The following is a 12,408-nucleotide window of genomic DNA, read 5'->3' as shown; positions in this document are numbered from 1 at the left end:
TTTCAGTAAAAGAAAAAAAAATTCACAAATGATAAAATGTTTCTTCCAACTGTTTCATTGTGAACCTTTTTGTTTCAACCTTGGGTTCTAAAGCTTCCCTCTCTTCTAAAATCTTCGCAGCTAGAAGCTCAATCAGATTCTCATTCAGAATCCTCAGTTGGATTTCTTTCAGAATTCTTTATGTAAAGTCAAATTTGCATAACGTGAATTTATGTAAAGTGAGAATTGTCTGTAATTGGCTGTTGGGGTGGGGGGAAGGAAAGGGAAAGAAGTGTCAAATATGATTGATTCCAAGAATAAATCTAAAAATGTGGCATCATTGATAAAAAAGAGTTAGGAGGAGAGACAGGTTTCATGGATAAGATGAATTCAGTTTTTGACATACTGAGTTCCAGCAGAACACCCAGGAGGCAATAGCTATCATACAACTGGAGATATGGGAGCAGGGATATGGAAAATTAAGAGTTGTAAAAATAGACTGGGGAATCTCCTGTAAAAGGAGTGGGGGTGGGGATAATTGAGGCTGTAGGGATGAATGAACTCACAAAGTAGGGGCAGCTATAAAGGAGAAATAAGAACAGAATCTTCCGAAGTATTATGTTTAAGAAGGAAGATGAGGAACAGACAGAGACCTAGAATGGATGGTTACAGAGTTAGGAGAAATATGAGAAGGCAATGTCATAGAAGCCAAAAATGAAGATAATCAAGGAGAATAGGAGTGGTAAATAGGAGTAAATGTAACAGAAAAGTCAGGAAGGATAAGGAAAGAAAAAGAGGTAACTGGATCTAGCAATAAAGATTCTTCATTCATGACTCTGGAGAGAGCTACTTCAGTAGAATAGTGCAGATGGAAGCCAGATTTCAAGGGATTAAGGAGTGAGTATTTGAGGAAAAGGGTATAAACAGAGATAACACTTTCTAGATATGTGGTGCGTGTGTGTGTGTGTGTGTGTGTGTGTGTGTGTGTGTGTGTGTGTGAGAGAGAGAGAGAGAGAGAGAGAGAGAGAGAGAGAGAGAGAGAAAGAGAGAGATTTAAATGATAGCTTACTTCAGGGAAAATGTTTAGGACAGAGAAATCTCAGTATATTATCAGGTTGAGGAGTAAAGAGATATTAGAGATCACATGGGGATCATGAGTGAGTAAGTTTATGGGGATGTGAGAGGAAGGCACTGAGAGTATAAGTGGAGGGATACATTTTGCTAAAGAAGAGGTCAATCTCTTCCTCAGCCTGGAAGGCAGATGATGGGAAAGGTCATTGAGAGATTTAGAGTAATAAAATGGAGCAAGTTCATATTAAATGGCCTCAATTGCAACAAATGGAAAGAGAGGTCATCTGCTAAGAGTAAAGGTAGGTTTATGAAATTAGGAGCCTTAAGACAGAAGACAGGACTTTGAAGAGCTTTTGGAGAGATTCTGAATCACAAAAATTCAGAGCTGGAAGGAATCTCAGTGGCCATGTAGACCAAATGATGGTTAAAAGAGAATCCCTTCTACAACATACCTGAAAAGTGGTTCCTCAGTGTATACCTAAGGAGCACCAGTGAAGTGAAATCAGTTGCCTGCTGAGGCAGTCTATTTCACTTTTATTTATTTAGTTAGTTATTTTTGGCTAGGCAATGGGGTTAAGTGACTTGCCCAGGGTCACACAGCTAGTGAGTGTCATGTGTCTGAGGCTATATTTGAACTCAGGTCCTCCTGAAGCCAGGGCCGTTGTTCTATCCCATCCCAGTGCCATCTTGCTGCCCTATCTATTCCACTTTTAGCCAGCTCTGATTGTTAGTAAGTTTTTTTCCCTTATAATAAGCCTAAATTTAATTTTTTTTGTAACTTCTGCCCATACTGGTCTGTTCCCTTGGTGCCAGGAAGAACAATTCTTATCTCTATGCCCTCAGACACCTGCAGAATGTCTAAAATGGACAGTCAATAGATTAGAAAAAAGACTACTGTAGAGCAGTGAAGGCTCAGATAAATGAATTTGCAGTGAGCCAAGTAAGAATAATTTCATGACTTCCTAAAGCAGCACACGACCCTTCAAGAGTAGGGAAGGAGAGAAGTAAAAAATAGGTGCTATCTAAAGTAAAAAGTAAGTTAGGAATGCCATTAAGTGTAAAGGGTTCAAAGATGGAAGAGAAGGATTAAAATAACTGACCATAGGGTCAAAATCAGAAGAAAGAGAAATTAGAATAAGGACAGTTGATAGACTGGAAGAACTGAGGAGGATGTGGAAGAAAAAGTAAAGCAGGAAAGTGAAAGGATAAGCAACTGTAATCAGGGACAAGAATTTCAGAGTTCAGAATCTTGTATGTAAAACAATTTTGAGTGATGGTAAGGTCTAAGATATAAAATGGAGACCACAGAATTTAAGGAATTCAGTGAACCATAAACAAGTGTTTCTTGAAGTCTTTGAAGATGCAGGATGGCAGGAGAGGAGACAGTGTGGTACAGTGGAAAGACAACTAGATTCGAACCACATATCACCCCCTCTAGATTTCAGTCCCAACTTCTACCATTTCCTGTGGGTGATCATGGGCAGTTCCCTTTGCCATCATCAATCTAAGTTATCCTCATGTGTAAAGTAAAAGCACTGCACTCTACATCTGCGAGGTCCCAATCAGGTCATACACTTGAACGGCACAAATTTTAAGGAGAAAAGACTGATTACTTATGATGGGAATCAGAGCAGGGGCACTGAGGGGAGAGTTGAGAGGACCGTGGACCACACAGCATGGGGGAGAGGCAGAGAACTCAGCAGAAAGCCAATGTGACCTTATAGGACTTGTTCTATAAGAGGTGATCCAGACAAAGGGGAATTTGTTAGCAATGGAATGAAGGTTCCAAAAAAGCACAGGAAAATAGGAAACCAGGGGAATTTAATGGCTCAATGATTGGGAGGGTAATCATGCAAGCAGCAGGAGAGGCTTAAGTGGTCATCAGGACTACTAAGAAAATGGCATGTTACAAAGACAACATGGTACAAGGGTAAGAGTGCTGAATTTGGAGTCAGGAGAAACTTGGATTCAAATCCTGCCTTTAACACCCAATATATTTCAATTTCAGTTTCCATATCAGTAAAATGGGCATAATACTTACTATTCTTCTCTCACAATGTTGGTATATGGGTAAAATTAAATGATGCATGTAAAAAAGCTTTTGAAACATTAGAACACCACATAAATGTCAGGTGTGGTAATAGCAATGATGATTGATGATGGAATACCAAAACAAATGTCCAACTATGACAAAAATACATACAAATATTATTCTTTTTGGAATATTAAGACTTTCTAAGACCACTAAAGATCATTTTACTGATGAAGAAACTGAGGCTAGTTGGACTACATGATCTCTAAGGCTCTTTTCAGTTCTATGATTTAGGTATAATTTATGGTTAATGACAAACCAATACCATAGTTAGTTTTTACAGGTTATAAAGCTAGAGATGTACATGTATTTATATGTATATTGCTCATTAATTGGTTGGCAAACTGTTAATGTATTTGGAGATTCCATATTCAAAAGCTGTAATACTCTGGGCCTGGGATGAGCTTAAACACACCTTTGTACTATAAAGGAAACAATTTGCTAGGGAAATTAATGGTATAAATAATATTAGAAGTGTTGTTTTCAAGTACTTTAGAAATATTCATTTACATAAAAATTATTACCATGCTAATAAGTCCCAAAGGAATTCTATTCAGCAATGCTTCACTAGGCTGGTACAAATTCTTTATGAGATCCAAAGATCCCTTTTTTTTTTAAGTGAAAGGAATCATAAATAATAATAATAATCCTCATTTTTCAATTATAAAAATTGAGGTCACAGAATTTAAGTGACTTGCCCAAAATCACACAAGTGAATAACAGAATTAGTACTAGAAAGTTGGTATCCTCTCAGTCCAATGTTCTTTCTATAAATTAAACCACTTTGCTTCCCTTTCTTGCCTATTGTTCAATAGAAAGAAAGAAAGAAAGAAAGAAAGAAAGAAAGAAAGAAAGAAAGAAAGAAAGAAAGAAAGAAAGAAAGAAAGAAAGAAAAACAGGGAAGGAAGGAAGGAGGAAAGGAAGGAAAGAAAAATCATGATTTCATCAATGCAGGTAAATTTATTATGGCAGATAAAAAAATACGTTTTCTTCTTTCCCCCATCCTGTAGAATTCTTGTCCATGGCCCTCCACACATTGTCCACAGTTGATCCTTCCCATGTACCAATGGTTTTCCTCTAATTTTTTTTAAAAAAATATTTCATAAGCTTCAATGGAGCTGATCACCAAATGATGAGATGACTTCTTTTTCTAATCATAATCTAATTTCCTCATTGCCTTTTTTGCCATATTAGTATAAGTCATTATTGAAAATATTTTGCAGCCTGCATGCTTCTCCCTAATAATAATAGGTATTACATGCCAAGGCACTGTGCTAGACACTTTACAAATATTATAGCATTTGTTCCTCACAATAATTGTGGCAGGTAGGCGTTATTATTATTCCCATTCCATTGACAAGGAAACTGAGGCAAACAGAGGTTAAGTGATTTGCCCATGGTCACACAGCTTGTGAATGTCTGAGGCAGGATTTGAATTTAGGTCTTCCTAACTCAAGGCCCAGTGCTCTAACCACTGTGCAACCTATCTGTCTCTTGCAACTAAACCATCTTTCCATTGTTGTTTGGCTCACCCATAATTTTGATTCCTTAGGGATTTTACTTGTCCAACATTTGTAAACACAAAGCATCACAAGAAAAAAAAATGTTGAAAATATATACCGGAAAACAGCTTGAGATAGTTAAAATCACTGCACTGTTTTCTAAACCATTAAATTCATATACCACAATTTGTTTAGACATTCCCCAATTAAAGGTCATCCAGTTTGTTTCCAGTTCTTTGCTACTATAAAAAGTGCTGCTATAAATATTTAGATATATATATATGAGGCTTTTCTTTTTATGTCTGAACTTCTTGAGGAATACACCTTAGCAGTGAAATCTCTGGATTAAAAATATGGACATTTTAGTCATTTTCTTCTCATAATTCCAAATTGTTTGATCAATTCACAGTGCCAATAGAGCATGTGCCATCTTTATACAACCTTTCCAATACTGACCACCAGTGAGATCTTGTGTAATCTTTGCCAATTTGTTGGCTTGTAGTCTCAAAGAGACAGATAGGTGGCTCAGTGGATAGAGCACTAGGCCTGGAGTCAGGAAGTTCTGCGTTCAAATTCCGCTTCAGACACCTATTAGCTGTGTGACCCTGGGCAAGTCACTTAACCTTTGCTTGCCTTAATCCACCGGAGAAGGAAATGGCAAAGCACTCCAGCATCTTTGCCAAGAAAACCTCATGGACAGCATGGTCCATGGAGTCACAAAGAGTTAGACATGACTGAACAACAAGGTCAAACCTCAGGACTGATTGGTATTTACAGTGATTTGAAACATGCTTTCATATGTTCATCAGTAGTTTGCAATTCTTTTGAGAACTGATTCTTTGACCACTTATCAGTTGAGGAATTCTTTTTTCATATGTTTTTGAAATTGCCAATATATGATATGTTTTTAGTAATCATTAATCTCATGGAGGAGGCTCAGTAATATTCTGGGAATTGATGAAATTACAATGTAAGCTACCAACAGGAACACTATCATCCACAAGGAACTCTTTTCCACTTGGTTCCTATGAAAGATATTCTCCATGACAATGACAAATTGCTTTAGGAAAGCATACATTTTTTGTTTTGTCTTGCTTGACCTCAATAATCAGAGGGTTGTAGAACAAAGTTATCTAGGTGACTGAATTATAAAGGAATCTTTTCTATGCTTAGCATATAATTGAGAGATTCATTGCTAGAAGAGACCCCTTAAGGCTGAATTTTGCTTTAGTAGACCAAAGGTTTTTTTGATTGCTTACTTTCTGTAACCAATAATAAACAGCAGGTTCTTGTACTCTAAGGACATTTTAGTCAAATGTGTGACTTTAGAGATATGGTTGGTTACAGAGAATCATTTGTTAAAGACTACATGTTCCCTGCTCATATCTTCATCAAAGATACCTTCAATATGCATGTAGATAATTCTAGTAAAGATGTTATAAAAATGAAAAAAGCAGGAGATGGTAGTTACTTATGTTCTCATGATTATGTTATCTTTTTTTCCTTTAGACATATGTATATTTATATAGACATATTTACACATGTCTTTTAATGTGATCACCTCAATAGTTTCAAGACTGTGTCTTTTGCAGCATAGATTTTCTTAGTATGTCCAGCCACTCTTCCCCATTTTAATCTTTCTAGTGGCATTTCTATTTCTTTGAATAGCACACTGGGAGCTGGGATAACAGGGGACTCAAATACAATGCTTCCTCTGTTGCTGCTGATGAAAACAGATTACTGAAGAAACACTGTCATTTTTCAAAAATTACATTCTATTTGTTATTTAGCCCTGTTGCATGCATCAAAGCTTTCTCTAGACTACTCTGCTGCTTTAAAAGGCAATACTACTTGTAATCTGTCCAATTTTCCTCTGTAATGTTTACAGATTATTTTGTATTTTAAATCTTTGTTGTCCTTAGATACCATCTACTTGGTAAGATCAAGTATCTCCTGGCTACCACACATTTTGGGCTCTTTTGGACTCCCTCCTTGTAGTATTTGTTTCATATTGGTTAAACTTTAGAAAGAAATGACAATAAATATCCTTGGCTTTTAAAATTTCCTACTTTTAGCCTTAGAAGCTTATTTATATAGATCATATTGAAGCTATTGTAGTTCTTCTTTCTATTACTTCTTTTTATTTTGAGGTTAATTTTGGCCTCACTCCCCCTAGTAGATAGCCTGTCCACAGTTATTCTGATAGGATTACCATAAGTGTAACAAGCTGTTTAATTCTGTTAGAATATGTTCAAATTCACATTTTGTGGTGATGTAAAATATTAATCATGCTTATTTAACACCTTCCAACTCTCTTTTGTATGTGTATATTTATATACATATATAGCATTCATTATATATAAATAATATACACATTTATATAAAAATAAATATGAATGAAGAAAGCATTCACTATATATAGGTGATGCTCCTCAGTGTCTAAAAGCTTTTTTTTTTAAACATTTTCCCCCACCTTTCTGCACACTTCATGTTATAGTTATCTAATTTGGAGAACCTTGTCAAGTTCTTAACAGAATTCCTCTACCTCTTCATTCTTCACAACAGATGTTGGTAAATAAGTTACAATTATCTTCATATTGTCTTTCCACAACTATAAACTGATCTTTTTTGTTGCCTCTGGGTAAAGGCTGAAACTAATTCTGCCAACTCTTTTTTTTAACTTTAAAGAAAGCCTGTGAGCCACAATTCTACTTGGCCATAATTTCCTTCTCTCTTCTGATGGCTGGCTCCTTCTACACAGGAGTTGCTTCCTTAGTCGATGGCTGTAAGGGCTGTCTAGAAGCAAGACTATTGGTCTGAGGAATGTTGCCACTCCCAGGGCTCTTTTTTCTATTTGTCTATTGATGACAAATGGTCAGCAATGGTTGCTGGTGGTGATTAGGAAGGTGCGCTCCTTTTTTACAGTGACCTCTCCTCTACTTGACTCTTACCTATAATTGTGGTTTCTGTTTTCTTTGGTTTGCCATTGGAGCCATTTTGACTCATCTAGTGACTCAGGGCTTGCCATTGTTGAAGGTAATAGATAAACTTTCCTAAAAGACAAGTAGTCACTGCTGCCTACCTCTTCATTCTTCCTCGTACACTAGAAAAAGCATAGGATATTGAGTCAAAGGAGCTAGGTCTATACCACCACTGTATTATCAACAAGCCTGCTGCTTGCTCGCTCTCCTCAAGTGGCACAGACTCTCTAACCCATCAGTGTCACTGTGGAAGTGAAAGAGAACTAAGAAGTAAGCATATTTTAGTTTTCTTTGTTGCATGAGTTTCCATGGCCAAAGAATTCATTACCCTACAGTCAACCAACTATTTTATGGTAGTAAAATTACATTTGAAGAATAATTCTGAAATTTGGACTTTTCACCGTATCAGAATGGCATCCCCTTCACTTAGCCCAAATAAATGAAGTTTTCTATCATAGAATATATAGCTGCTGCAAAAAATACTGAGGTTACCTAAGACACTAAAAGATGGAGTTTGCTTGTTTTCCATTTACAGTCATCTTCCTTAACCCATTATCTTAGGAAGCATATTGTTAATTGTAAATTGGCTACTCAGAGAATTTCCCATGCATATTTAATTCTCATGCTACTAATTTTCAAGCTTGCTCAACAGAATCAGTGAACAGTTTCACAGAATAAAAATGAAGCTGAAAATGATAAAAAATAAATAAATAAGGAAATTATACAGGTTTGAGGAAACATTTCTTATAGGGGAAGCCTATAATAAGTATAGGAAGTATAAAAGGTCATCCAGAATTTTAAAAAATTTTCTGTCTTTAATCTCTACAAAGTGATCAAAATTAAAAAAGCATATTTCTTACAGGGTGACATGCAACTTCCTTACCTTAATGAGGTCTTCCCTGGAGGAAAAATGTGAAACTAAGTAATTTTCTCTGGTTTTTGTGTTAGTGATAGATACATGAAGTCGATTCTCTGCTATCTCATGAGCGTTAGAAGGAAGAATGGTCTCCATACCTCCTCTAAAGAAGAGAAAACGATAAGCATTATTCACCTTTAATTATTGAACACCTTGTAAATATTTTAAAAAGAGAGAGTGCTGAGAATGCTATAGTTTGTACAGACAGTATTCAATACTTTGTCTTCATATACTCTTAGTTTTACATAAGACACAATACATAGGAAATATAAATAAGTACCTTAAATGTGCCATAAAATCATAACCTGGTGTTATGGCACCCAAGTACTGCTTTCTAATTTCTTCAGCAAATTTGTATGTAAATTCATTACATTCCTGAAAAATAAGATATTCACTAGAATTAAACAAAATCTTAACCACACATCATTTTGGAGAAAGTGTTTGTCAACCAAGTATTAAATATATCAAGGACTTAATTTGCCCTGCAATTAAAAGATAACTGGTGTCAGCTGCTTCTGGCTCAATTATACATGTATAAAATGTAAATTCATTAATTTTTCACAGCAATGAAAATATTTGGGTGTGTATATATCAGTTGGAAACTGATCTGACAAGGAATTATGGAAGCATAATATAGCTAATGAGATGAATACCAATCCTTTAAGTGGGATTTTTTTATGCAATAAATATTTCAAAGCCAACTCGATAAAGGTATCTCTCCGTAAATAAGGAGGAGAAAGTAGTTCTAAATATAATACAAGAAGACAGAAATCATGAAAGCTACTCTAAGTTCACAGGCTCACAGATCTAGACTTGGAAGAGACCTCAAAAGTCATCTACAGAGCCCAATCCCTTCATTTTACAAATTAGGAAACTCTGTCCTAAGGAGGCTAAACAACTTATGCAAGGTGACACAGGTAGAAAACAACAGAGGTGGGATTCTAATGCAATTCATTAAACACTTACTAAGCACTTACTATCTATGGGCCAAGCACTAGGCTGGGTTCTAGATATACAAAGTTAAAACAAAATTGCCCACTAGGCCTTCAAAGAGCTTACTGATCTATTTAAAAAAAAAAAAGGTCCTTTACCTAGAAAATTAAATACGAAATAAAGACCAAATAAAAATTTTTGGAGGGTGGCAGATGGACCAGGACTAGCAAACAGTAAAGTAGAAAAGTTTCTTATATAACAGGCAGCATTTTAATTGAGCTTTGAAAAAATGAAGGGAATCTCTGACACTGACTTCAGAAGAAAGTGCATTGCAGGCACAAGGGACACCCTGTGAAAAGTCATGAAGATGGGAACAAGGAATATTGTGTACAAGTTACCCCAGGCAGACCACAATGCCCCTACATAATTATCCTGAACTTTATAAGACAGTCAATGACATTAGTTAATTCAGTGTTAGGTGACTGCAAAAAGAAAAAAAAAGTCAGTATAACTAGTTGCTCTAATGAATTCTGAATGTCCTTGCTATTTGATGAAACTAACCAGTCAACAGGGATGCTACAATAATGCCAGTTTTAGATAAAATATTTCATTTTTAAAATCCATGTATAAATTCCTTATGATGTGAACAGGACACTATTACTGTGATGTAGCATATGAGCAAGTTTTTTATTTTGTATGACAAATCAGAGGAAAGAAGGAAGTATCTCTACATTCACAAATTAACATTAAAATGTCAGAGTATGATGGTAGTTACAGGTCAGTTGTAGGGTAGTTGTCGAAAACAATTAATTTGACTATAATAATTAGGAGAGATCCGAGGTTCACAGATCTCTAGAGCTGGAAGGGAGCTCAACGGCTATCTAATCCAAACTCCCCATTTGATAGATGAAGAAAGTAAGGCCCAAAAGGATAAGTGACTTGCTGAAGGTCATAAAGCTAATAAGCATTAGAGCCAGGAGTGGAACCCAGGTCCTCTGACTCTATACACCATGCTCCTTCTAGTTACTTAAGATGTAGGAGGAAGAGGAAGGGAGAATTAATGACTACCTGTCTATCAGGAAGCTTAGATGTTATAAAACCTTTACCAATGGCAAGTACCGAGTCACTACGTGAGTCAAAATGGCCCCAGTGGTAAACCAAAGAAAACAGAAGCCACAGTTATAAGTAGAGTCAGGTAGGAGAGAGGTCACGGTAGAAAAGAGGCCCATCTTCTTCACCACCACCAGCTACAACCACTGGTCAACTGCCATCAATAGACAGATAAGCACAAGAACCCTGGGAGTCCTGGGAGTCAGACCACCATTCTTGCTTCCAGCACAGTCCTCACAGTCATTTGGGTAAGCAGTTTTTTCGGAGAAGGGGCCAGCAATCCTCACCAACTTGGCAAACAACTGCTACTCACAACCTAGCTTAAGCAGCAGGCACCCTGAGTGAGAAACAGTAGGCAGCATGTGCTAGGCAAGTCAAACCACTACGATCTCTACCTTCACTACCAGCTAAAGACCCAAAACCCAAACTTCTGTGCAGATGCAGTCTGACAAGCATTCCTACAAGTGCTACAGTCAGTTACTGAAGACCCAGAAAAGAAAGATTTTTGCCACCAAAGTCCTTGCCACTGTCAAACAGTTCAACATCAAAAATAATATGATTTTATCAGGGGAAATAACATTACAGAAGCATTAATATCTGTTTTATCACTGAAATCTTTCATGTGTTTTCTCTCCCACTAGAATGTAAGCTCCTTGGGCAGAGCCAAGACTGCAGAGTGAAAGCAGTGACTTGCTTGAGCTCTCCCCCAACCCCTCCAAATACTCCTAAAAAATGGCTCTAAACAAATTTCCAGCCCAAGACAAACTGGATGGTTGATCAGAAAGGTGTATTGAACTGGGCTGGGAATGGAGCACAACGCACCAGGGCGTGCAGACCACAGCAAACCTGGAGCAGGCCTCAGAGGACTGAATCTTGGGCAGGTGTGGTGGATTCCAGACTCCTCAACCCACTAATGCTAAAGACAACTTAGAAGGTCAGTGGGAAAAGTCTGTTTCTGAGGTGCTGAGAGAGGAAGGCGGGGTCTCAGTTCCATTCCCCAAGAGTGTGGCCATGGCGGGGGAACCTCCTTCCCGAGCTTTCGGCCCACAGACTGAGGGGGAATCAGGTGGCTGATCAGAGAGGGATTGCAGGGATCTCTTTGCCAGTGCAGAGGCAGGAATCTCTTGCTTTGCCCATGTTTGGATCTGGGTCAGTTCTGGGTGGAGGTGCTGGGGTGCTGAGGAACGCTGGTGTGGTAGAGCTTGGAGTGGCTGTGGAGAGGAACCCCTCCTCACAGTTACAGGACAGAAAGGAACATTTGTGGTCACAGACCAGGAAAGGAGTGAACACCTTGCCCTTTATCATACCAGCTTGGAAGAACTGAAAATTTACAGGTCCCTACAAGTATCTCTGAAAAACAGCAAAACCCCTGAAGCTTGGGACAGTACATTCTCCACATTGGAAGCAGACTCTTACCTTAACAAAGAGTTTAAAACTCAAGTAATTGGCTGGGATCATGAGCAAGCAGAACAAAAAGAGTCAGACTATATTATCTTCCTTTGGTGACAAAGAAGATCAAAATATACAACCAGAAGAAGACAACAAAGTCAAAGCTCCTACATCCAAAGCCTCCAAGAAAAATATGAATCAGTCCCAGGCCTTGGAAGAGCTCAAAAGGGATTTTGAGAAGCAAGTAAGGGAAGTAGAGGAAAAACTGGGAAAGAAATGAGAGTGATGCAAGAAAATCATGAAAAACAAGTCAACAGCTTGCTAAAGGAGACCCAAAAAAATACTGAAGAAAATAACACCTTAAAAAATAGCCTAACCCAAATGGCAAAAGAGGTCCAAAAAGCCAATGAGGAGAAAAACCCTAAAAAGAAAAAT

General features: G+C 37.4%; 1 protein-coding gene across 3 annotated transcripts in view; it reads right to left on the bottom strand.

Moving 5' to 3' along the window:
* Positions 1–12,408, bottom strand: part of PNPLA4 (patatin like domain 4, phospholipase and triacylglycerol lipase) — a 69,631-nt gene that overhangs the window by 45,050 nt on the left and 12,173 nt on the right. For all 3 annotated transcript variants that reach the window (XM_021006220.2, XM_021006221.2, XM_021006216.2), the window contains 2 exons: positions 8,822–8,916; positions 8,509–8,644 (listed from right to left, as the gene is read on the bottom strand). In XM_021006220.2, the coding sequence (XP_020861879.1) occupies positions 8,509–8,644; positions 8,822–8,916 (231 nt within the window). The remainder of the gene's footprint in view (positions 1–8,508; positions 8,645–8,821; positions 8,917–12,408) is intronic.

This window comes from Phascolarctos cinereus, unplaced genomic scaffold (genome assembly GCF_003287225.1).
Source record: "Phascolarctos cinereus isolate Bilbo 61053 unplaced genomic scaffold, phaCin_HiC Scaffold_726;HRSCAF=1367, whole genome shotgun sequence".
NCBI classification, from domain to species: Eukaryota; Metazoa; Chordata; class Mammalia; order Diprotodontia; family Phascolarctidae; genus Phascolarctos; species Phascolarctos cinereus.
The sequence above is the reverse complement of the archived record's forward strand: the minus strand, read 5'-3'. Positions and strand labels throughout refer to the sequence as shown.